The sequence below is a fragment of the Tursiops truncatus genome, chromosome 15, assembly GCF_011762595.2.
Source record: "Tursiops truncatus isolate mTurTru1 chromosome 15, mTurTru1.mat.Y, whole genome shotgun sequence".
In the NCBI taxonomy this organism is placed as follows: Eukaryota; Metazoa; Chordata; class Mammalia; order Artiodactyla; family Delphinidae; genus Tursiops; species Tursiops truncatus.
Genome location: NC_047048.1, coordinates 9590614 through 9617389, shown reverse-complemented (window position 1 = coordinate 9617389; position 26776 = coordinate 9590614). Strand labels below are relative to the sequence as shown.

The 26776-nt window shown below is 43.2% G+C and overlaps 1 protein-coding gene and 1 non-coding gene across 10 annotated transcripts in view; one reads left to right on the top strand and one right to left on the bottom strand.

The window, feature by feature from the left end:
* LIMK1 (LIM domain kinase 1) overlaps positions 1-26776 on the bottom strand; it is a 77837-nt gene that overhangs the window by 27488 nt on the left and 23573 nt on the right. For 4 of the 9 annotated variants that reach the window (XR_004522266.2, XR_012326030.1, XR_012326033.1 and 1 more), the window contains 3 exons: positions 26488-26729; positions 24900-25009; positions 3847-3975 (listed from right to left, as the gene is read on the bottom strand). Coding sequence is in view for 1 of the 9 variants with exons in the window: in XM_033840907.2 (XP_033696798.1) it covers positions 26567-26729 (163 nt within the window). In the remaining 8 variants the exon portion in view is untranslated. The other 5 variants (XR_012326031.1, XR_004522267.2, XR_012326032.1 and 2 more) reach the window with 5 other exon arrangements.
* On the top strand, positions 7443-7515 carry TRNAG-CCC (transfer RNA glycine (anticodon CCC)). Its single transcript has one exon. It is a non-coding gene; the product is annotated as a tRNA-Gly (tRNA).

The window sequence follows — 26776 nt, the reverse complement described above, 5'->3', positions numbered from 1 at the left end:
GGGCAGGATAATCTTGTTCTCTGCAAGCTCTCTGGGAACTACAGAAAGATTTGAGGCTTGGGTAAACCACGGCCGCCTGAGGACAGGGATAGTAAGAGGGAATATAAAGGAGCTGTAATGAGGGGTCTGGGCCGAAACTCAAACTCATGGACCCCTGCCACAGGAATGAATGACAGTGCAACTGCAAAATGCACCCACCAGCTTCCCCAGGGCACCAAGGGTGGGAGCTGGATTTGTTCCTGGGCAGTGCCTGATCCACAAACAGCACTATTAGGTACAACAAAACCTTGGAACACACCCAGAAGCCCAGCAACAGTAGAATAGATGAATAAATAGTCACGTCATTCAACAGAGTAGCTCACAAATGTGAGAATGAATCAGCTACAACTACACACGGTGTGGATGAATTTCACAGACGTAATGTTGAATGAAAGAAGCCAGACACAAAAGAGAACATACTGAGTCTATTTCTATAATAAAAGTCCAAAAGCAGGCAAAACGAAACTCCAGTGTTAGAAGTCAGGATAGCGGTTACTTTTGGGGTAGCACATGCTGGCATTGGGAGGCTGGAATCTGCCTCTTCATCTGGGCGCTGGTCTCTTGGGTGTGTGAAAATTCATTGAGCTTTTTCCCTTACGTTCACTTTTATATATGTATATTATACTTAAAAAAAGAAGTTACAGAAAAGGAATGAGAAACCTTTCCATGTAACTGGAATGAAATGATCTCTGAGATTCTGAGATGGAAAGAAAAACACAGAGGAGTACACGCCCATTAAAAAGAAGTGTGTGCTGGGAAGAGCATTAACCTCCGTCCGCTGGGGAAGCCACAGTATAATTGTGTGTGCCTTCTGAATTTCCTACCATGTGAATGTATTTCTTATTCAAGAAAACAAATGAGTTTCAGATTAAGCTTTAACAAACATTATGGAGCCCCCGCCACAAGCCAGGCATTGGCTGGACCACGCTTCCTGCAGTCCTTGTAAGGGCAAGTGGGCACTGCTGTCCCCTCACCTGAGCCTGAGAGGGCCAGCACTTGCCTGCAGGTACCCACAGCGTGAGTGATGGTGGCCGTGGGGCCTGGAATGGACCACCCCGCTCCTGTGATAGAGAATTTCAGAAGCATCTGGATCTCAGGTTACCCAGCTCTGTGGTTTTCACATGTGTTCTCTGGTGCCTTAGGGTTCTGGAGAAGGGCCACAGCGCAGCCACCCCAGCTTTAAGCACCGTGATTCTATTCTGTATACTCAGTTCTGTGAAGCTATTGTTTGAAAAATAGCTCCATCGCTAAAAGTGGTTCGAAAGCCCCTTTTCTAACCAAGCCCTTGCCCAGGGTTCTCAACAGCATCTTGGGTACACAGCTCTTTTTATGGGACTGTCCCACAAGTTGCAAGGCTCTCAGCGTCCACTGTCTATCAACAACATTTGCAGTCATTGTGACGAGCAAAAGCACCCCTTAAAGTATCCAGCGGGTGAGGGGGTCTGGCACTCTAACCAAAACAGCAGACTCCTCACCAATGTACTTGATGGTCCACCAGCGCCTGCTGGGATGCCCCTGGTGATGAGGGCTCACCACCTCACAAGGCAGCCCATGCCACATTCAGCAGCTCTGATGTCTGTACACAGCTCCCTTTTTCCCTGTAATGTCCACCAGTTCCAGACATCAGTCTAAACATGGAGACTTGGGACTTCCCTGGCAGTCCAGTGGTTAAGACTCTGTGCTTCCACGGAAGGGGGCATGGGTTTGGACCCTGGTTGGGGAACTAAGGTCCCACATGCTGTGCGCCACTGCCACAAAAACAACAACAACAGCAGAAAACCATGGAGACTAAACCAAACTCCTTTCCCCTATTTACACCGCATCACCCATGAGATGTTCCTGTCAAAATGTTTAACTGAGCCCAGTCAAGCCTTTATATTTAACCTCCCTCCCCATTTACAGGAAGTAAAGGGGATAGAGGAACAAGGTTAAATGACACCTCAAGGAAACATGACAAATCCAGAAGGTAGGATTTATACAAGATGATTGGCCTGGGACAAAAAAATGTCAGGGACAAAAGGATTGGTGGGGGCACAAGAACAAAGAGACACAACATGCAAAGTTGCCCTAAAGCCTCAACTGAATCCTGATGTGACCAACAAAACAACAATGACAACACAGCTGAGAAATGCTTAGCTGAGAAAACTGGGGAAACTGACTATGGACTAGATGTTAGATAATACTGGGAATTATTGTTAATTTTCTTGAGTCTAATAATGGTTTTGTGGTTTTGAAGAAAATGTGCTTTTAGGAGATGCATGCTTAGGTATTTGATATATTCAGGAAGTGAAATGTAATGATATTTGCAAACTGATTTCAAATAGTTCAGCAAAACCAACCAACCAACTAGCTAACCCTATACATACATCAACAAATGTTAATAATTGTTGAATATAGGTAGTGGGCAGAAGGGACTCATTAACTTATTATTTCTTAGTATTTGAAATTTATCCTGATGAAAAGTTTGCAAAAAAAAAAAAGAGCCTTTCCTCCAAGACAGCTCTCATTCACTGAGACAGTGTTTTATACTCAGTGTACTCACTTTTGTGTATATGGTCCAGTACAATCATTCTTAAGTAAACTAAGTAGGAACAAAAGCCCAATTACAGGCAGAAAGGTTTGGGAAAGCGGGATGTGTATGGGAATTGTGAGATGGGTAAGCTGTGCTTCTCCAGGGGAGAAGGACTGGGGTGAGGCTGGAGGGTTGGCCTGGGTGGACTGGGGAAGGGACTCGAATGCCTGGTTAAAGAGGCTGATTTCCTCTGCAGGACGTTGGACAAACTGCTGAATGACAGCGTCAACTTTGAGTTTTAGCTGGGAGCAGTGAGGATGATTACAGACCGGAGAAAAGCCTTAATCTCAAGTGCCCTGAGGGGCAAGGCAGACTGGTTAGGGGTCTGTGATCATCAGGGAACAGCTGCCACTTGGGGACAGCTAACAGCCCCTCCAAGGGGACAGCACGCATTTGGGCCCCGCAAATTACTCAAGAGCAGCCAGAATTCTTTCCTTGTATGTGAGATCTTCTAGTTGATAGTGTTAGCTCATTTAAAAGCAGAAGCAAAGCAAACCACAGTTGGGGGCAGACAAAACAAGTCTGAGGCCCTGATCAGGCTCAGGGGCCACCAACCCCGGACTAGAGGCTGCAGGTGAGTTAGGAGGTATGATGATCCCGAGGGCCATGCTGGTGGCTGACCTCAGGTGATGGTGCGGAGGGAAGGTGGAAGGCAGAGGCCTGATTGCAGACATACCCAGAAGTGGATTCCATCCAGGAGACTTGGTCTAAACAGATTTGGAAAGAGGAGGGCAGAGTCCAGGGTGACTCACAGGTGCCTGCGTGGGTTGGATGACACCCTGGAGTTGGGATCACAGAAGGAGGGCAGGATGCTGGGGGAAAGGGGAGTCTGTGTCTGTGCACTTGGCCTTTGAAGAGCCTTTGGGTCTTCCTGCAATGGGTTGGTGACCTGGAGAGATGAGCTGGAGGCGCTGGTGTGGGCAGCCCTGCTGAAGGAGGAGTCGTCTGCAGAGAGACAGAGTCAGGAAAGGGCTGGGGACAGATTGGAAGAGTAGGGAGGGGATGGAGAAGGAAAGCTGAGGCTTTAAGGGGCAAAAGAGGGGATCCAGGGTCCTGACTGTCACCTAAGGTGTCCTGATCCTTCTCAACTCTGTGTCACCCCCCAAACAGATAAATAGGTAGGGCCTAATACAGACCTGTGAGGCACCCCCTAGGGCCTGTCCTCCAGGCTGATTGGCCCATTCATCCAGTGCATGAGGGTGAAAATCCACAGAATGGAATCCAGGCCAACTCACGTGCTTCCCTCGTGCCCTCCATCACAGTCCTCAGAGACCTGGACCAAGGCTGGAATGCAGGCTGTCCACCTTGAGAGTAGTCTAAGCTGAGCCTGCCACGCCCATGGGGTGCTGGTAAGCTCCTCTTTCCTGTTTTAGGGGAAGGGAAAATGATCTTTATCGAGCAGTTACTATCTAGTTTAATCACATGTCGGACCTGCACAAGTATCAGTCAGTAATCAGTCATGCATTCATGTATTCAGCATATCTTTACCCCGTATCTCCTGTGGGCCGTGAAACTGCATTAGGCACAGAAGTCTAAGACACCAGGAACTGAATCAGAACACTAAGGAAGTGAGTTGTGTTGTTTTTCAAATTATACAGGAATGATCCCCACCGCCACCCCATTTCTGGTCCCAGCTCCACCCAGATTTTGGCAGACTCTCTAGGAGGTGGTATCAGAATTTTGGCAGGGGAAGAAGGACTGTGAAACATGTTCTGAAAAATCTCCCCATATGTTTCTGATTTGTCAGCTAGGATAACCAGAAAACTCTACTAGCAAAATTGTTTGAAATGTTTGATTAAATTAAAAATGATTTTAGATGCACAGCTGAGTTCCCATGGAAGAAAGAGAAAACTCAGGAGTCCAGAAACAAAGAGGGGACTAAACAGCATAGATGACAGTCGATGAGTTGATAATGTGTCTTCCCTTAAGTGTCAGTGAGGGTCAATAACCAGGAGTGACAGGAGATGAGGCCCTGCACTAGGGTTACAAGAAAAAAAATACAGAACAATACAGGATGCCTATATATATGTACATATATATATACATGTATATAGGCATCCTGTATTATGTGTGTGTGTGTGTGTATATATATATAAAATATAAAATATATATGTATAAACAAGCATATATATATTTTTGGGGGGGGGCTAAGTATGGCAGTTGGACCCACCTACAATGGAAATTGTACCCGTTATTACAATTAATGTCAAAGCCCTGACACAATTTTTCACATATGAGACTAAAAATTACAATTAGGACAATCAGAGCCCCTAGATCTTGAGATTATACAACAACAGCATGGAAGAGAACATAAAATTCAATGTTAGAAATCCAAACTCTAAGAAAACGAACAATAAAACCCCCAGAATTTGACAAAGAAACAGTTTCTAAAAACAGAAAATGTAGTCACTGGAACAAACAGCACAATAAAGCCCTCAAGGGGTAGATTTAACAGCAGATTGAACACAGTAGAAGAGAGGATTAATGAACTGGAAAAGAGAGTTGAAGAAGCATAGAGAACTGAAATGGTGAAAAAGAAGTTAGGAGACACAGATAATAGAATCAGAATATTCAACATATGTCTAATAGAGATTCCAGAAAGAGTATGAAAAGAATGAAGTAGAGATATCTGAAGATATAATGACTAAGAATTTTCCAGAATTGTTGAGACACGATTCTCAAGAATGAAGAAACACTATGAACACTAAATATAATTTAAACTAGGTCCAAATAGATTCCCATGGTAATAAAAAGCAGATAAAGGTTAAAAAGAAAAAAGATTTTATTTCTCACAGATCCTTTCTGAAAGAATTCCTAATGGATGTACTTCAGGAAGAAGAAATTTCTACTTAGAGCATTATAAGAAGCAGTGAAGAATGAGGAGGGGAAGTGACAGAGGGAAGTGACCTTGGCAAATCCTCTCCTCAGAAAAAGCAATGATAAAACTGGCAAAATTATCCAATACAACTATTTCAGTGCTCTGGAAGGTAACTAAAGGCATACAGCAAATTGAAAGGCATTTATTCAAGAAAAATTGAACCTCGGTAATAACAGTGGGTCTGTGGCATTTTATCTCCAGGCTGCTTCCATTTCCCCTCCCCCACCCACAATGCCAAGACATGGTAGCCATGAAAACTGGCAGCCTCACTTCTGCTGCTGGAGGAGCTGACCTGATTTGGAGCTCTGCAAAAAAGCTCATGGTGAGGGGTGATGTTGAAAATAATATCGATTGGTGGCAAACAATTGGGAAAGGCCACCGTCACATTTGCCTAAGGCTACAGTGCTGCCTGGGGCAAGCAAGAGAGCAGTCCAAAGTTTGAAAAGGAGATGTAGGGCACCAGATAGCCACAGGGGGCTTCGAGAAGCTCTGACATATTCCTGGGGATCTAGAGGTGTGCACACACATGTGCGTGCAGTTGAGGACCCCCACTCCAGATCCCTTGCTGAACATCAGGCCTTGTGCAAAAGCAGAAAGTAAAAACCAAGGCAGACTTGTAACCTGCCTGAACTTTGTGTGCCCCAGTCCACACACAGACCCACTTGGCAAAGGGCGGAAGGCACGGGCTCAAGGTGTTTAAGAAAAACTTCTGACCAACCACTGGCTGGCCACTAAGCTATGCTGACCCAGGGGTGATACCTAGGAAGTCAAGCTTAAAAGTAAAAACAAGATGCAAAAACAACAACAACAACAACAAAACACCACACCAGAATAAAACTGAACAGAGACTTCGGTGGCTGCACACTGTGGGGAAGACAAACTATAAAGAATTAGTCCAGACAAGTCACTAAGTCAACCAACCGGCCAAGCAGCAAACAACAACAACGATAGAATCAACAACAACAGTCCCTGGGAGATCAGGATCCAGAGTTACAATATATTCTCTAAAATGTTCAGTTTTCAGTAAAAAATTATGAGGCAGATCTCATTTAATCCTCCCAACAGAGCTATTTCTAACTTACATTTGTGGAAAATGAGGCTCAGACTGATAAAGTAGCTTGCTCCAAATCACACAGCTAGGACACGGCTGCACTGACACACAAATTTTGGTCTGACTGACATGCAAAGGAACAGGAAAGTATTGCCCAAACACAGGGGGAAAAGAAGTAATAAGAAACTGTCTGAAGGGGCCCAGACACTGGACTTAGTAGACAAAGACTTTAAATCAGCTATTATAAATATGTTCAAAGAACTAAAGAATACATGTTTATTGAATTAAAGGAAAGTATGACAATTATCAAATAAAGAACATCAATAAAGAAATGGAAATGGCTTAAAAAGAACCAGATAGGAATTCTGGAGTTGAAAAGTACAGTAACTGAAATAAAAAATTCACTAGAGAGACTCAACAACAGATTTGAGTGGACAGAAGAAGGCATTAGCAAATTTGAAGATACATAGGTCCATACGGATGATCCAGTCTGAAGACTAGACAGAAAATAAAGAAAAATTGTTGAGTGGAATGCTATCGAGTATATCAACATACATGTAACGGGAGTCCCAGAAGCAGGGCCAGCTATGTAATGTGTGGATCCCAGTGCAAAATGAAAATGTGAGGACTTTTTCTTTATTCCATGAAAATGTGTTGACTTTTCATGGTGTTTTTAATTTGCTATTTAATGTTGTGCACTTACAGGCTTGGAGATACTTGTGGGACCTGTAAGTGTTATACGGAAACCTGCTGACACCCTGATTTTGGCCCAGTGACACTGATTTTCAGATTTCCAAAACAGTGAGAGAAAATATTTCTGTTGTTTTAAGCCACCAAGTTTGTGGCAATTTGTTATAGCAGCCATAGGAAACTAATACAAACACTAAATATCTGTAGGGACTTCCCTGGTGGTCCAGTGGTTAAGACGCTGCACTCCCAATGCAGGGGGCCCAGGTTCGATCCCTGGTCAGGGAACTAGATCCCACATGCTGCAACTAAAAGATCCCGCATGCCACAACTAAGACCCAGCGCAGCCAAATAAATAAATTAATTAATATTAAAAAAAACTGTAGGATGTGGCTATAGGAGTTCAATGTACAACCATAAATACCTGTATTTAAAAATAAATTATATATAAAATAAGAAAGAGCAAATAATCTCAGAAATGTAGAGAAAGAAAAATGGAGCAAATGAAATCAGAAGGAAGGAAGGAACCTAAATAAGAGCAAAAATTAATGAACCATCAAACAAATAAATAATAAAGAAGATCTATAAAAAGAAACCTGTGGGAAAATTTTCAAGAAGAAAAAGAGGCACAAATTAACATTTTCAGAAATGATAAAGAGGACAGAGAGATTTAAACTATCATTTTCTAACAATAATTTAAAATCTTAAGTCGAATGGTGAGTTTTCTAGAAAAATGCAAATTATCAAAACTGACTCAAGATGACGCAGAAAATCATCAAAGTGTAAAACAAAAATGTTGCATACCATACAGTTTTCCAAGAATCAAGTCGTTAGCCACTGCAGTCGCTGACCTACAGCGCAGCCTGAAAGGAATTCAAGACCAAGAACAGGACGAGGCACTTTGTACTCTGGGAAAACAGGCCCTTAGATACTTAGCTATACTTCGGGAAACATTTTTATGAACCCAGATTCTTGCATCTTCCCATACTTAGAAAAGCACTAGAATCATTAACTGGGATATCTGTTCCTTGTGACTAGCAGTAACTTCCTACTGAGATGTATGCCTGATTGCATGTGCTCCTTAGCCAAAATTATATATATACTGGCTTCTCCCCCCACATCTTCAGAGCAGTTTCTCAGAGCTGTCTGAGAGGCTGTCTCCTGGGCTATAGTCCTTAGCAAAACACTGAATAAAACTCAACTCACAGCTCTTAACGTTGTGTGCTTTTCTTTCAGTCAATGAAAGAAATTGAACGGTATGTTAAGTCTTTAAAAAATGACAACATTCACAGCAGCCTTATAGGTGACTTCTGCCAAACATTCAAGGAATTCCACAAGAGCGTAATACATAGTCTTCTAGAGAATAGAAAAAGAAAAAACAAAAAGAATAGTACCCAAATATTATATGAGGCTAGTATAAGCTCAATGCCAAAACAAAAAAAGGATAACAGGGGAATGGAAAGCTAGAGGACCATCTTCCTCTGAATTATGGGTGTAAGTATCATAAAAAAATCTTAGCCAATAAAATCCAACAGTATGTACAAAACTGAACACATTATAGAAAAATTGGGTTCGTTCCAAGAATGCAAAGTTTTTAACATTTAAAAAAATTAATGTAGGGACTTCTCTGGCAGTCCGGTGGTTAAGCCTCTGTGCTTCCACTGCAGGGGGCGTGGGTTCGATCTCTGGTCGGGGAACTAAGATCCTGCATGCCGCGTGGTGTGGCCAAAATAAAATAAAATAATCTTAAAAAATTAATGTAAGTTATCACATTGTCAGTTTTACAAAGAAAAACCATAAGCACCCCAATAGATGAATAGGAAATATTTCATACTTTTCAAAATCTATTCATGTTACAACCTCTTAGCAAACAATGAAAGCAGGGAACTTCTTTAACTGGATACAGAGTATTTACCAAAATCCTATAATAAAAATAATTTTCAAAAGAGAAATATTGAAAGTATCCTTTTAAAATTAGGAACAAGAAAAGCTTGTCCAATATCCACTTCTGTTCAACACTGTATAGGTGGTACTAGCCAGTACATCGAAACCAGAAAAATAATCTAAGGATATTGGGCTTGAAATAGGTCATGTTGGTTCACAATTAAAAAAAAAAAAACTATATATGTGATCATCTATCATTGAGGGTTTTCCTATTTATGGAAGAATTAACAATATTTGCAAAATTAGTTATTGGCATGTTTGAGCTTCTTAAAGTAGAATTTTAAACCTTTTCATGAATGGTTTGGGGCCAACCTCAGAAGGAAACAGAGCCCATTTTACATACATGTGATTGCTTTGCTGTATTAACTCAGCAGCTTACAAGAAGGAATGCACTCTAAAAGAAGGAAAGTATATAATTTTAAAAGCCATATTAATCTATATAAAACAGCTGGTTCTGCTATAAACTCTGATAAAAAGACTTAGTAATTTGATTTCATACTTAAATAGTATTTTTGTGGTGGGAATTACTGTTAAAGTGATATATGATTCCAACAAATACAACACAGTTTTACTGTATTACAAAGTACTGTATTGATTTGCCAAAATTTTGTAACTTGGAAAAGTAATTCCCTTGTTTATATTTGTATTTCCAAAAGTCTTTATGATTTAGAAGGCTGTATTATAGGCTGATTATGTTAACTGAAATCTATTACCTACATTTCGAAGCACTCTAAGCTTTAAACAGAACAGCTGTTCACATCTTTTAGCATTTTACGTTTGCCTAATTTATAAAATTGCCGTGTGTCAAAAATCACACTTCTGTAATTGCTAGAGCATGATATATCAATTATTTGAATGTAATCACATTTTGAAGTAATTGTGAACACAGAACACTCTTTTTAAAAGGAGACAGGCATTATTTGACTTATCAACTAACTGCAGCATAATTCCTAGGTGCATAACGCTTTTAATAATGTGGTGCCACAGCTGGGAAAACAACAACTGACTTAACCATTAGATGCACTGCAGTGGTTCTTATTTATGGGAAATCCTTATTTCTGATTCTGTATGTATGTGTGTGTGTGTATACATATATATATGTATATATATATGTATATATATATATGTATGTATATATATATATATATATTTTTTTTTTTTTGCTGCACCATGTGGCATGTGGGATCTTAGTTCCCCAATCAGGGATCGAACCTGACCCCTGCAGTGGAAGTGCGGAGTCTTAACCCCTGGACTGACAGGCAAGTCCCAATTTCTGATTCTGAAGGCCAGGGGCTATCTGAAAAACAATACAGTAAGTGAATTTTGTTTCCTATTTCAGGGCGTGTAATTGACAACAACTAAATAGTATTTCTGATATTGGCAATTGTTGCATACAGAGTAGTTTGCTAATAGGCAATTAGCTTTGCCTTTATTTATTTATATTTTTAATAGTTTTTTTTAATTAAAAGTTTTAAAAAATTTTTTTAAAATTTATAAATTTATTTATTTTTGGCTGCGTTGGGTCTTAGCTGCTGCGCGCGGGCTTTTTCTAGTTGTGGCGAGTGGGGGCTTCTTTTCATGGCGGTGCACGGGCTCTAAGCATACGGACTTCAGTAGTTATGGCTCACAGGCTCTTAGAGCGCAGGCTCAGTAGTTGTGGTGCACGGGCTTAGTTGCTCTGCAGCATGTGGGATCTTCCCGGACCAGGGATCGAATCTGTGTCTCCTGCATTGGCAGGCAGATTCTTATCCACTGTGCTGCCAGGGAAGCCCACTTTGCCTTTATTTTATAATGCTTAATGTAAGTGATCAACTTAAAGTTTCTTATAAAAGAGAAAGTTAATGTATGCATGTAAACCACAGAAACAGATACTAACTTATTTGAAAAATAGAGTTCTTTCTACTTAGAATATTGGTTACAAAACCCACGTGATCATCTCAATAGATGCAGAAGAAGCATTTGACAAAATTCAACACCCTGTCATGATAGCACTCAGCAAACTAAGAACAGCAAGAAACTTCCTCAGCCTGATAAACGGCATAAACCCACAGCTTAACATCATATGTAATGGTGAAAGACTGAAAGGTTTCTAAGATTAGGAACAAGACAAGGGTGTCTTCCCTTGCCACGTCTGTTCAACATTGTACTGGAGGTTCTAGTCAGGGCAATTAGGGAAGAAAGGCAGATAAAGGCATTCAGACTGGAAGGGAAAAATAAAAACTATCTTTATTTGCAGATGACATGATCTTGTATATAGAAAATCCTGAGAAATCCACAAAAAATTAGTAGAGCTAATAAAAGAGTTCAGCAAGGAAACAAGATTAATATACAAAAATCAATTGTATTTGCATTCACTAGCAATGAACAACACCCCCCGCCAAAATGAACAATCTCATTAAAAGAACAAAGTGCTTAGGAATAAATGTAACAAAAGAAGTGCACAACTTATACAATGAAAACTTCAAAACGTCATTGAAAGAAATTTAAGACTCAAATAAACGGAAAGACATGTTCACGGATTAGAAGAGACAATATTGTTAAGATATCAATACTCCAATACTCCTCAATTGATCTACAGATTCAAAGCAATCTCTATCAAAAACCCTAGCTAGGGGACTTCTCCGGTGGCACAGTGGTTAAGAATCCACCTGCCAATGCAGGGGACACATGTTCAAGCCCTGGTCCGGGAAGATCCCACGTGCCACGGAGCAACTAAGCCCTCGAGCCACAACTACTGAGCCTGTGCTCTACAGCCGAGGAGCCACAACTAATGAACCCAAGTGCCACAACTACTGAAGCCCGCGTGCCCAGAGCCTGTGCTCCACAACAAGAGAAGCCACTGCAATGAGAAGCCCACGCACTGTGACCAAGAGTAGCCCCCGCTTGCCGCAACTAAAGAAAGCCTGCACACAGCAATGAAGACCCAAAGCAGCCAAAAAAACACAAACAGAAAACCCCCAAAAAACAACAACAAAAACCCCAAAACAAAAAACAACCCCCCCCCCCCCCCCCCCCCCCGCAAAACAGACCGAAAAACCAAAACAAAAAAACCCTAGCTGGGTTTTTTTTTTTTGCCCCAGAAACAGACAAGCTGTTCCTAAAATTCATATGGAAACAATCTTGAAAAAGAAGAACAAAGTTGGAGGGTTCACCTTTCCTGATGCCAAAGGTTACTACAAATTAGCAGAGATCAAGACTATTGATACTGGCATAAAGATAAACATATTAATCAATAGAATAGAATGGAAAGTTCAGAAATAAACCCATACGAATATGGTCAATCGATTTTTGACAAGAGTGCCAAGATCATTCAATGGGAGAAGAATAGTCTCTTCAACAAATGGTAGTGGGACAACTCACTATCCACATGCAAAAGAATGAAGCTGGACCCCTACCTCATGTCATATACAAAAATTAACTCAAATCACAGGTCTAAATGTAAGATCTGAAACTAGAAAACTCTTGGCACTTTGAAAAACAGTTTGGCAGTTCTTCAAAAAGTTAAACATAGAGTTGCCATATCTGCCAGCAATCCACTCTTAGGTATATGCTGAAGAGAACTGAAAATGCATGTTCAAACAGATGTCCATAGCAGTATTATAATAGTCAAAAGGTGGAAACAATCCAAATGTCCATCAGCTCATGAATGGATAAACAAAATGCAGTACATGAATACAATGGAACATTATTCAGCCCTAAAGAGGAATGGATGAATCATGCTACAAGATGGATGAAACTTGAAAACATTATTCTAAATGGAAGAAGCCAGACACAAAAGTCCATACACTGTATGATTCTGGAATGTCCAGAATAGGAAAATCCACAGAAACGGAAAGTAGATTCATGGTTTTCAGAGGCTGTGGAGCAGGGGAATGGGGAGTGTCTACTAGTGCGGATGGGATTTCTTTTAGGGGTGATGAAATGTTCTGTGATTTGATCGTGCTGATGGTTGTAAATATAACTTCGTAAATACATTAAAAACTGCTTGAGGGACTTCTCTGGTGGCACAGTGGTTAAGAATCCGCCTGCCAATGCAGGGGACACGGGTTCAAGCCCTGGTCTGGGAAGATCCCACATGCTGCGGAGCAACTAAGCCCGCGAGCCACAACTACTGAGTCCACATGCCACAACTACTGAAGCCTGTGCGCCTAGAGCCCGTGCTCTGCAACAAGAGAAGGCACCGCAATGAGAAGCCTGCACACCACAAGGAAGAGTAGCCCCCGCTCGCCGCAACTAGAGAAAACCTGCGCGCAGCGAAGACCCAACACAGCCAAAAATAAATAAATAAACAACCAAACAAATAAAAATACCGATGGAATTTTTAAAAAACATGATTCACTTAAAAAAATGCTTGATTATCTGTAGAAGAATGAATTTTATGTGAATTATATCTTAATGAAAATACATGTATAAAATCTTGTTTAGCTTAAGGTTTATTAGTCCATTTGTAAAAGCAGTTCAGATACATGAAGTATTTGATTATTTCTGGAAACAGAAGATTGGTTTTACAACCAAAACAACTTTTTTTTTTTAATTTTTGGCCACACCTCGTGGCATGTGTGATCTTAGTTCCCCGACCAGGGATGGAACCCGTGCCCCCTGCAATGGAAGCACGGAGTCCTAACCACTGGACCGCCAGGGAAGTCCCCAAAACAACATTTTAACTAAACAAAATGTGGGTAACTATTTATATTTGGAAACAAGTTGGTGTGTAGAATATGTGTAAGGTAGATTTGTTCCTGAAAAAGTGTTATGTTCTAATGATTATACATTTCTTAAAAACAGATAAATAGGTTGAACAACCTGACAAGCCTACAGCCCCTACTTTCTCGGGGAATTTGCTGGGTATGGGGTGATGGGATTGAGGCTACAAAGCAGAGAGAGGTGGCACAGTCTCGTGGTGCTTAGATTCTAGGACACTACTAGAGTTAAATATAAAAGTGAAGCCAGGGCTTCCCTGGTGGCGCAGTGGTTGAGAGTCCGCCTGCCGATTCAGGGGTCACGGGTTCTGTGCCTCGGTCTGGGAAGATCCCACGTGCCGCGGAGCGGCTGGGCCCGTGAGCCATGGCCGCTGAGCCTGCGCGTCCGGAGCCTGTGCTCCGCAACGGGAGAGGCCACAACAGTGAGAGGCCCGCGTACCGCAAAAAAAAAAAAAAAAAAAAAAGTGAAGCCAAAGTAACCAAGGCTACAATGCAACTCCTTCTAAATTCAATTCCTTTTTTCCCCCTTTTTTTGGCCTCACTGCATGGCTTGCAGGATCTTTGTTCCCCGACCAGGGACTGAACCCAGCCTCCCTGCAGTGGAAGCGCGGAGTCCTAACTGCTGGACCACCCGGGAATTCCCAAAATTTTTATGTTAGATATTTTAAGTTCTAGAATTTCAATTTGCTTCTTTTTCATAGTTTCTATTTCTCCACTAAGATTTCCTAATTCATCATGAAAAAATTTTCCTTTACTTCATTGGCATAATTATAATAGCTACTTTAAAATAAAATTCCATAGTGCTAATGTCGACATTTGGATTATTTGGGGATTGGCCTTGGATGATTGACTTTCTTTTCTGTCGAGATTGGTCACATTTTCCTACTGGTTTTATATTGAAGATTTTGGATTTTATCCTGAACCTTGTGAATATTATGTTGAAGAGATTCTAGATTCTTATTTATTTACTTTTGGCTGTGTTGGGTCTTTGTTACTGGGTGCGGGCTTTCTCTAATTGAGGCGAGCGGGGGCTACTCTTTGTTGCAGTGCATGGCCTTCTAATTGTGGTGGCTTCTCTTGTTGCGGAGCACGGGCTCTGGGCGTGTGGGCTTCCGTAGTTGTGGCTTGCAGACTCTAGAGCACAGGCTCAGTAATTGTGGCTCACGGGCTTAGTTGCTCCGTGGCATGTGGGATCTTCCCGGACCAGGGCTCGAACCTGTGTCCCCTGCACTGGCAGGCGGATTCTTTTTTTTTTTTTTTTTTTTGGCAGGCGGATTCTTAACCCCTGCGCCACCAGGGAAGCCCCTCTAGATTCTTTTATATAACCCTGTGTTGATATTTTTTTTTTTTTTTTTTTTTTTTTTTTGCGGTACGCGGGCCTCTCACTGTTGTGGCCTCTCCCGTTGCGGAGCACAGGCTCCGGACGCGCAGGCTCAGTGGCCATGGCTCACGGGCCCAGCCGCTCCGCGGCATGTGGGATCTTCCCGGACTGGGGCACGAACCCGTGTCCCCTGCATCGGCAGGCGGACTCTCAACCACTGCGACACCAGGGAAGCCCTTGTGTGTAGATTTTATCTAAAAATTATCTCGGCAGGCAGTTCTTTTCCCTACTTTATGTTTTAGGTTTATTAGGTCTCTTCTGTTTTTCGGTATTAATTAATGGAATTCTGGGGAGTACGTTTGAAAATGCTGCTAGTGAAGAAAATGTAAGAGAAGTATATGTTGCCTTGTCCTACAGCTGCAGAGATGCAGACCATCACTGAGGATCATAAAGCTATTTCTGATAGAGCATTCACCAAAGTATCAGTTCTGCACTCCTATCTGATGTGACAGTTTGCAAATGTATAATCTTCTTCTAGAAATGGTATTTGTTCAAATGAGTTTTTTTTACTTTTTAAATTTATTTATTATTTTTGCCTGTGTTTGGTCTTCACTGCTGTGCACGGGCTTTCTCTAGTTGCAGCGAGTGGGAGCTACTCTTTGTTGTGGTGCGCGGGCTTCTCATTGCGGTGGCTCCTCTTGTTGTGGGGCACAGGCTCTAGGCACGCGGGCTTCAGTAGTTGTGGCATGTGGGCTCAGTAGTTGTGGTGCATGGGCTTAGTTGCCCCACAGCATATGGGATCTTCCCAGACCAGGGTTCGAACCCATGTCCCCCTGCATTGGCAGGCGGATTCTTAACCACTGTGCCACCAGGGAAGTCCCAAATGAGTCTTTTAAGACACTCAGACTTCAGGGTCTTTCACTATATTGTGTGAACTGTAACCAATAATCCCTGAAAGTCTACATTCTGGTTACCTTTTTAAAATAATTAATTAATTAATTTTTGGCTGCGTTGGGTCTTCATTGCTGCACACCAGCTTTCTCTAGTTGCAGCAAGGGGGGGCTACTCTTCATTGTGGTGCACAGGCTTCTCATTACGGTGGCATTTCTTGTTGCGAAGCACAGGTTCTAGGTGCGGGGGCTTCAGTAGTTGTGGCACGTGGGCTCAGTAGTTGTGGCTCGTGGGCTCTAGAGCGCAGGCTCAGTAGCTGTGGTGCACAGGCTTAGCTGCTCCATTGAATGTGGGATCTTCCTGGAGCAGGGCTCGAACCCGCGTCCCCTGCATCGGCAGGCGGACTCTCAACCACTGCGCCACCAGGAAAGTCCTCTGGTTATCTCATTTAATAATTTGTTGCGCTTATAATAGTGTTTAATTTGATGTATATATGCTTTCTGAAAGATATACATAATTAATCTTTTTATTAAGTCAAGAAAGGATCATTGGCAATTTTTTCCTTTCCCTACCTGCAAAAATTTAATAAAACTCCAAACCTATTGGATTTCTTATTCAAACAGAGGGTTGCAGAGTCTGAGTCTTATTTAAATTTATTGGGCTAACCAGAAATAAACCGACTCACCTGTGGTCAATTAATCTTCAACAAAGGAGCCGACAATATACTATGGAAAAAAGGCAGTCACTTCAGCAAGTGGTGTTGGGAAAGCTGGACAGCCTCATGTAAATCAGTGAAGTTAGAACACTCCCTTATGCCACACACAAAAATAAATTCAAAATGGCTTAACGACTTAAATATAAGACATGACATCATAAAACTCCTAGAAGAGAACATAGGCAAAACATTCTCTGACATAAATTGTACCAATGTTTTTTTAGGTCAATCTCCCAAAGCAACAGAGATAAAGCAAAAATAAACAAATGGGACCTAATCAAACTTGCAAGTTCTTGTATAGCAAAGGAAACCATAAATAAAACAAAAAGACAACCTACAGACTGGGAGCAAATATTTGCAAATGATGTGACCGACAAGGGCTTAATTTCCAAAATATACAACAACAGCTCATACAACTCAACAACAACAAAAAACAAACAACCCAATCAAAAAATGGGCAGAAGGGCTTCCCTGGTGGCGCAGTGGTCGAGAGTCCGCCTGCCGATGCAGGGCACACGGGTTTGTGCCCCAGGCCGGGAAGATCCCACATGCCGCAGAGCGGCTGGGCCCGTGAGCCATGGCCGCTGAGCCTGTGTGTCCGGAGCCTGTGCTCCGCAACGGGAGAGGCCACAGCAGTGAGAGGCCCGCATACCGCAAAAAAAAAAAAGAAAAAAAAAAATGGGCAGAAGACTTAAATAGACATTTCTCCAAAGAAGACATACAGATGGCCAACAGGCACATGAAAAGATGCTCAACATCACTAACTGTTAGAGAAATGCAAATCAAAAGTACAATGAGGTACTACCTCACACTGGTCAGAATGGCCATCTTTTAAAAAATTTACCAATAACAAATGCTGGAGAGGGTGTGGAAAAAAGGGAACCTTCCTATATTGTTGGTGGGAATGTAAATTGATGCAGCCACTATGGAAACAGTATGGATGTTCCTCAGAAAACTAAAAATGGAGTTGCCATATGATCCAGCAATCCCACTCCTGGGCATATATATGGACAAAACTATACTTCAAAAAGATACCTGCATCTCTATATTCATAGCAGCAGTATTCACAATAGCCAAGACATGGAAACAACCTAAATGTTCATCGACAGATGAATGGATAAAGAAGATGTGGTACATATATACAGTGGAATACTACTCAGCCATAAAAAAGAATGAAAAAATGCCATTTGCAGCAACATGGATGAACCTAGAGATTATCATACTAAGTGAAGTAAGCCAGACAGAGAAAGACAAATACCATATGATATCACTTATATGTGGAACCTAAAATACAACACAAATGAACATATCTATGAAACAGGAACAGACTCACAGACATAGAGAACAGACTTGTGGTTGCCAAGGGGGAGGGGGGTAGTTGAGGGATGGAGTGGGAGCTTGGGATTAGCAGATGCAAACTATTATATATAGAACGGATTAAACAACAAGGTCCTACTGTATAGCACAGGGAGCTATATTCAATATCCTCTGATAAACCACAATGGAAAATAATATGAAAAAGAATGCATATACATGTATAACTGACTCACTTTGCTCTACAGCAGAAATCAACACGTTGTAAATCAACTCTACTTCAGTAAAATAAATTAAAAAAAATAAATTTATCGGGCCAAGAGGTGGAAGCAGAAAGGCGTTGATGGACTCATTTGATGGAGTGGTAAAGAGGTTAACATAGACAAAGAGCAGATGTTGAATGATTTAATTACTGAAGGAATAATTTAGTTGCTCCTCCTGAGAGTAAGATGGCAGCTGGGAGTCCTAGATCTTACAAGCTCAATTATTCATTATTCTGTTCATTTATCCAGCAAATATTTCTTTTTTTTTTTTTTTTTTGCGGTACGCGGGCCTCTCACTGTTGTGGCCTCTCCCGTTGCGGAGCACAGGCTCCGGATGCGCAGGCTCAGCGGCCATGGCTCACGGGCCCAGCCGCTCCGTGGCATGTGGGATCTTCCCGGACCGGGGCACGAACCCATGTCCCCTGCATCGGCAGGTGGACTCTCAACCACTGCGCCACCAGGGAAGCCCTATCCAGCAAATATTTCAACCCCACTCCAGTACCAAGTACTATATCAATCAGGGACTAGTCAGGATAATGGGAACCAAACCTTATAATTTACCAAGACCTAGGAGCTCTACATTGTATCTCCATGTAGCTGGTGTTCAGAACCCTGAGGAAAGGGAGCCCTTGGGTGGTACCCAGACTACTGCGGAAGCTGTGTCATGTGGCTGGTACTCAGACCTGTGAAGAGAGAGCTATGGGCAGCCTGGGCTATGCCTGCTGCAAGTAGTTGGGGGCAGAAGTCAAGTGTTTGCTGTTGCTTGAGAAATACAGACAATCCCCGGAAAGCTGGAAGGAGTCCTTTTTCCCCTTTGTCCATCTTCCAAGGTCCCTTTAGTGATTCCCGTTGTCAGAAGTTAGAAGGAAGCCAGCTGGCAAGAGAAGTAGACTTTAAAAGGTGGGACCATGAAACTGATTTGGTTACGCCCCCGACCTTGAACTCAGTGCTGAGCACCTTGCCAATGTAAATGGGATTCTCATGTCCCCTGGCATAAAGAGACATCTCAGATAAACTGATTACCACTCGTGGTTGCTTGAGAAGTGCCCAGTGCCACGTGAAAACAAATAGCTACGGAAAACTATAAGAATGGTGAGGTGGGCTGGCTATTTCTGACTGCACTGCAGAGTTACAGGAAGAAAGGGACTAGCTTAGGGCTTTAATTCTCAGCTTAAGTCATGGTCAAAGAACCAGAGAGGTTTTATGGTGGCTTTATTACGTATCTATTGCTGTGTAACAAATTCATCTAGAAGTTAGTGTCTTAAAATATTAATAAACACTTATCAGTTTCTGATGGTCTGGAATTCAGGAGTGACTTATCCGGACAGTTCTGGCTCAGCGTCTCTGATAAGGTTGCAGTCAAGATATTGACTGGGACCACAGTCACCAATCTAGGGCTGGTGAATCCACTTCAAAGGTACTACTTCACATGGCTGTAAAGGTGGTACTTCTATAATATCTATTTTTCCTTTCAGTTCTAGGAATTTTTGCTTTATGTATTTCAAAACAATGTTTTTAGATGCATACACATTTCGTGTCTTCTTGGCTAGTTGATTCTCTTATTATCATGTAATTCTCTTTATCCCTAATCATCTTCCCAGTTCTGAAGTCTACTTTGATTGATATTAATCTAATCTATCTCATCTAATCTAAATATAGCCAGTCCAGCTTTAAAAAAAAACTAGTGTTTGTGTGGTGTATCGTTTCATCCTTTTACTTTATCTATATAATTACATTTCAGGTTGGTTTCTTTCTTTTTTTTTTTTTTTTGCGGTACGCGGGCCTCTCACTGTGTGGTCTCTCCCATTGCGGAGCACAGGCTCCGGAAGCGCAGGCTCAGCGGCCATGGCTCACGGGCCCAGCCGCTCCACGGCATGTGGGATTTTCCCAGACCGGGGCACGAACCCGTGTCCCCTGCATCGGCAGGCGGACTCTCAACCACTGCGCCACCAGGGAAGCCCTCAGGTTGGTTTCTTGTAAGCAGCATATAAATTATTTTTTGAATCCCATCTGACAATCTTTTTTTTTTTTTGTAGGAACACTTTATATTCAATATATTATAGAATTCTTTGACTATTACATGGTTTGCAAATATTTTCTGTATGTTGCAAATATTTCTTCTGGCTTGCCATCTGCTTTGGTATGATTTTTTAAAATTATTTTAAAAATGTACACAGAGTAAAATTACCTTCTTTTTCCACTGACAGTTCTAGGTGTTTTAACACATTTATAGATACACATAGCCACCACCACAATCATTGTATTTTACAGAGGAAGTGTTTTAATTTTGATGAAGTCTAATTTATCAACCTTTTTTTTTTTTGATTGTGCTTTTGGTGTCACGTCTAAGAAATCTTTGTTTAACCCAAGTCACGCAGATTTTCTTCTTCGTTTTCGTATAAACATTTTATACTTTCACATTTTACATTTAGATCTATGATCCATTTTTAAAATATATTTATTTATTTATTTGGCTGTGCTGGGTCTCAGTGGGATCTTCATTGCTGCATGCGGGATCTTCATTGCGGCAATGCGGGATCTTTAGTTGCGGCATGTGAACTCTTAGCTGTGGCATGTGGGATCTAGTTCCCTGACCAGGGATCGAACCCTGGGCCCCCGGCATTGGGAGTGCAGAGTCTTAGCCACTGGACCACCAGGGAAGTCCCTCTATGATCCATTTTGAGTTAATTTTTCTATAGAGTTTGAGGTTTAGGTTGGGATCTTTATTTACTTAGGATATTATGGATGTCTAACTTTTCCAACACCATTTGTTAGAAAGACTAGCCTTCCTTCACTGAATTGCCTTTGCATCTTTGTCAAAAGCAACTGGACTTCCCTGGTGGTGTAGTGGTTGAGAATCCGCCTGCCAGTGCAGGGGACACGGGTTCGATCCCTGGTCCGGGAAGATCCCACATGCCGCAGAGCAACTAAGTCCATGTGCCACAACTACTGAAGCCCGCGTGCCTAGAGCCCGTGGTCTGCAACAAGAGAAGCCACTGCAATGAGAAGCCTGCCTACCACAACGAAGAGTAGCCCCCGCTCGCCACAACTAGAGAAAGCCTGCGCGCAGCAACGAAGACCCAACACAGCCAAAAGTAAAGAAATTAATTAATTAAAAAAAAAAGCAATTGGCTATATACACGTGGGTCTATTTCTGGACTCTCTTCTGTTCCATTGGTGCACACGTCTATCTCTTCACCAAACCTGTCATGATTACTATAGTTCCTACAGGTCATGAAATTGGGTAGTGTGTGTCTTTCAACTTTTTCTTTTTTCAAAAGTACTTTAACTTTTCTAGTCCTTTTGCTATTGCATATAAATTTTAGACTCAGCTTGTCTATTTCTACAAAAAAATGTTCTTGGGATTTTTATTGGAATTGTGTGAAATCAACAGATCAATTTGGGGAGAATTAACATCTTAATTGTATTGAGTAATCCAGTTCATGAGCACTATGTCTATTTATTTAGGTCTTCTCTGAGTTCTTTCTTCAGCATTTTACAGTTTTCAGCATACAGATCTTACACATATTTTGTTAGATCTGTAACTTTTAGATTTTGTTAGATCTATTTCCTTTTGGGAGGGACTATTGTGAATGGTGCTTTAAAAATATTTTGGAATTCCCTGGCGGTCCAGTGGTTAGGACTCCACGCTTCCATTGCAGAGGGCACAGGTTCGATCCCTGGTTGGGGAACTAAGATTCCGCAAGCCACGTGGCATGGCCCAAAATAAATGAAAAAAAAAAAATTTGGTTTCCAATTGTGCACTGGTAGTATGTAGACTGATTTTTCACGCTGACTTTGACCTTTTTATTTTCTGACTTTGCTGAAGTTAGTTCTTAGGAGGGTGTTTGTTTGTTTGTTTTGGTAGATTTGTTAGTATTGTCTACCTAGACAATCATGTCTTCTGAAATAGGAACAGTTTTATTTCTTCCTTCCCAATCTGTACACATCTTACTTCTTGTCTGTTTCCTTCTCTTCCTGCAGTGACCAGGACTTCAGTTCAATGGTGAATAGGAGTGGTGAGGCTACACCTCCTTGCCTTTTTTCCTGATCTTAGGAAGAAAGCGTGCATTATTTTACCATTAAGTATAGTGTGAGCTGTGGGGTTTTTTTGGTTGTTTTTTTTTTTGTAGCTGCCTTCACTCAGCTTAAGGAAGTTACCTTCTATTTTTAGTTTGCTGAGATTTTTTTTTTTTAAACCAGGAATGGATGTTGAATTTTTGTCAGACACTATCAACATCATGTGATATGATCTGGTCATATGATGGATTTCATTGACTGATGGATTAAAAATTGAGGTAATTCACATACCTTAAAATTCACCATTTTAAAATGTACAATTCAGTGGTTTTTAACATGCTCACAGAGTTGTGCAACCATCACCACTGCCCAATTCCAGAACATTTTCTTCATCTCCCAAATAAACTCCATACCCATTAGCAATCACTCCCTATGCACCCTTCTTCCCCCCAACGAATCTCCTTTCTGTCTCTATGAATTTGCTTATTCTGGACATTTCATGTACACAGAATCATCAACATGTGACCTTTTCTGTCTGGCTTCTTTCTCTTAGCATAATGTTTTCAAGGTTCATCCATGTTGTAGCACGTATCAGTATTCCATTCCTTTTCAGGGCTGAGTAATATTCCATTGTGCATACAGACCAGATTTTGTTTATCCATTCAGCAGGTGGTGGACATTTGGGTCATTCCCACTTTTGGGCTGTTATGAATGATGTTGCTATGCACCTTCATGTACAAGTTTCTGTGTGTACGTTTCCATTCCTCCTGTTTATATACCTGAGAGTGGAATGGCTGGGTCAGAACTCTGTTTAACATTTTGAGGAACTGCCAGACTGTTTTGCACAGCAGCTGCACCATTTTATATTCCCGTTAGCAGAGAATGAAGTTTCCAATTTCTCCACATCCTCACCAACACATTTTTTCTTTCTTTTTACAAATTATGGGGACTTCCCTGGTGGCACAGTGGTTGAGAATCCGCCTGCCAATGCAGGAGACACGGGTTCAATCCCTGGTCCGGGAAGAGCCCACATGCTGCGGAGCAACTAAGCCTGTGCGCCACAACTACTGAGCCTGTGCTCTAGAGCCTGCACGCCCATAGCCTGTGCTCCACAACGAGAAGCCACCGTAATGAGAAGCCCCGCACACTGCAACAAAGAGTAGCCCCCGCTCTCTGCAACTAGAGAAAGCCCACGCACAGCAACAAAGACCCAATGCAGCCAAAAATAAATAAATAAATAAAATTTAAAAAAATTACTGCCATCCTTGTGGGTGTTAAGTGGTATCTCACTGTGGTTTTCCACGGATTTACTTTTGAAATACTGAAACACTATTACATTCCTGGGATAAACCCTACTTGGTCATAGTATATTATTCTTTTTAGATATTTCTAGAATGATAATGGTGTGTGATTTTCCTCTTCTTGTACTATTTCTGATTTCAGTATTAGGAAGAGAATGACACATCTGTGCACAAAGGATACTTGCGTCTTGTTAGGTGGAGGCATGAAGCTGTTAGAGTTGTAGGGATATCAAATATGGTAGAAAGATGTGCGTGGGTGATGAGTAGCCAAAGGGGTGGGTTGTGCTGCTTGCTTGTGGTATCTCAGCCTCAAGCCCAGTCCACTTTCTGTTCTGTGAAACAGTTGCTGGACCACTGAAAACTACATTTCCCAGGCTCCCTTGCAACTGGATTCCTGTTGCGGTGGGCCTGCTAATAGGGACCAGCTGAGGGAGACTGGAATGTGGAGGAGGGACTTTCTAATGCCCTCCAGTCCAGCAGGAGCAAATGTTTAGCTCTAGCACTATTTCTGCATCTACCTTCTTAGAAGTTCCAGCACCAACTGGAATCCAACCCTTTCCCCCATAAAATCAAAAATCCAAGCACTGGTCTCCTGGGGCTCCACCCTCCACGTCTCTAGCCAGTGTCCAAGAAGACCCCAGTGGTATCTCCTGGACCGCTACTTGTGGCCTTGTGTAGACACTTCCCACGTTGAATCAGGGTTGGTCTGTGTGACCAGTGAAGTACGGTGGAAGTGACCCTGTGTGGCTTCTGAGAGCAGGTCCTAAAAGGCAGTGAAGCCTCTGCTTTCGTCTCTTGGCGCTCACCCTAGGGGATACTCACGCCTAGAGGATGCTGTAGGGACATTCAAGGAGCCCTATGGTGAGGCTCCTGACAGGGACTGAGGCTTCTCATCAACAGCCAGCATCAATTTGCGGCCACGGGTGTGAGCCACATACAGAGGGCCCCTGGAAGTGGACCCTCTGGTCCCACTCGAGCCCTCAAATGTCTGTAGCCCCAGGCAGTATCTGACCACAAACTTAGGAGAGACCCCAGACCCCAAACACCAACACAACCCTAGGAGAGAACCCAGACCAGAACCACCCACCCAAGCTGCTCCCATATCCTTGACAGAGCGGTTGTGATCCATGAGTGATCACTGTTATTTCAAGCCACCAAATTTAAGGAGTGAAGTGTTACCCGACACCAGATAACTAAACTAACCTCCTCTTTCCTTAAGTGCCCCAGCCAAGGGGTAGCAGCTGCTTCCTGCAGTTCCTCAGAAATGGTTATCTCAGTATCCACTTTTCGCCCTTCCACTGTGTTTTCGCCACCTGTATAAACAATTCCCTGGATTAAATGACCTATATTTGAAATAACTAGCGTGGTTTCTGCTTTCCTGATTGGACCCTTTACATTTTAGAAAAAAAGCAAGCATGATATAAGAGCAATCCATTCCCTAGTCTCTCCCACTCTTCCCCAATCCTCCCCCCACCACCAAACCCAGCTTTGGAAAGTCCTCACTTGTCCCAGCTGGGCCACCACCTCCATCCCCACCCTCTAGGCCCTCCGTCCACACCTCCATTCCCACACCTCCATTCCTGTCTTCCCACAAGGCTTCTAATCCAAAAAGTTCCTCTCTCCTCCTGTTTCCTCAGGGCCCCCAGACACATGTCACAAAGCGGGATCTGGTGGGGAGTACAGAATTTATTTTATTATTCTGAGTCTGGGTTTTGTTCCTTAGACATCGTGATTCCTAGATGGAGGTGACTGTGTCCCACCTCCCTGAGTCATAGTCCCATGGGCCTGTTTCAATTACTTTCCAGGTTCAAAGTGCACTGAGAAGGCTTCACAGTCTTAATACTTCTAGATGCTCAACTGAGGCAAAGTGACAAAATGGCCCCCCCACCCCCGCCCGCCAAAAAAATAAAACCCCAAGCCCCCAGCAGCTGCTGCTGCTGCAGCCGTATGAAAAAATAATACAAACTCTTCTTAAAAAATAGATTACACAGAAAGAACCCAGAGGACAGAGGGGCATGGGGAGGGGCAGGGGCTGCTCTGGCCACTGGCAGGGAGCCTCGGGGAGAGGCCCCGGATGGTGCTGAGATGAACTTCAGGGGGCTGGGATGCTGGTGGACACTGCCTCGTCCACTCTGCCCAGCCTCCCTCTGCTGCTCCTCCCAGCAGCTCTGGCCCTGGGACCACAGCTCCCCTCTCCCTCCAGGGACCCACCCTTCACCCTGAGGCCTGGTACCTGCTTCTCACTAAAGTGGCTTCAATAAAGAAACAAAAAGACCCAAAGCGAGGGAGGGCTGTTGCCCAGCCACGGGGATTTCCACTCCACAGGAGACGACCTCTCTCTGCTTTGGGGGTTTGGATAATTATCAATACCTGACGCTACCTAGACACCCCCTGGGGGGGTGATGGGCCCCAGACTCCCTGTTTGGCTCCTGGGAATAGTGATGAGCCACGGTCTGAGGCTGTCTGTCCTCTGGCCCAGCCTCAGAGGAGCTGCAGACGGGTAGAGTGTGCATAGGACAGCCGGGGCAGCGGGTGTGGGGTAGGATACCGGGTATGGGATGGGGTACAGCTCACACGGGTCCTCCAGCTCATGCAAGGAGAAGCGTGAGGGGGTGGTCCCACCAAGACAGAGGTAAGGCAGGGCGAGGTGATGGTGTCTGTGCAGCCAGGCCAGCTCTGGGGCCGGGGGCAGAGGAAGGGCAGGGGCCACGGCCCACAGGGTAGAAGGCAAGTTAGGGCCTGGCACTGGGGAGGGGTCTGGGTGTCCGCTGCCCCGCTGAGGGTGCCACACCTGGCCACCGCACACAGAGGAATCTGGTGCAGGGTGGATTCTCCCGAGTCGGGGACAGGGGCAGCTGGGCAGGCCGGTCTCAGTCGGGGACCTCGGGGTGGGCGGGCAGTCCACTCTCGCCGCGCCGGTAGGTCTCCCAGAAGCCCCTGTCTAGCTGCTCCAGCTGTGGGCCCAGTGGCAGGTGGCCAGCCAAGTGCATGCGGAGCGTCTCCAGCCACTGCTCCAGCTTCACGAAAGAGGGCCTGGGGAGACAGGCAGGGGAATGGTGGGTTCGGGCTCTGCTGGGGAC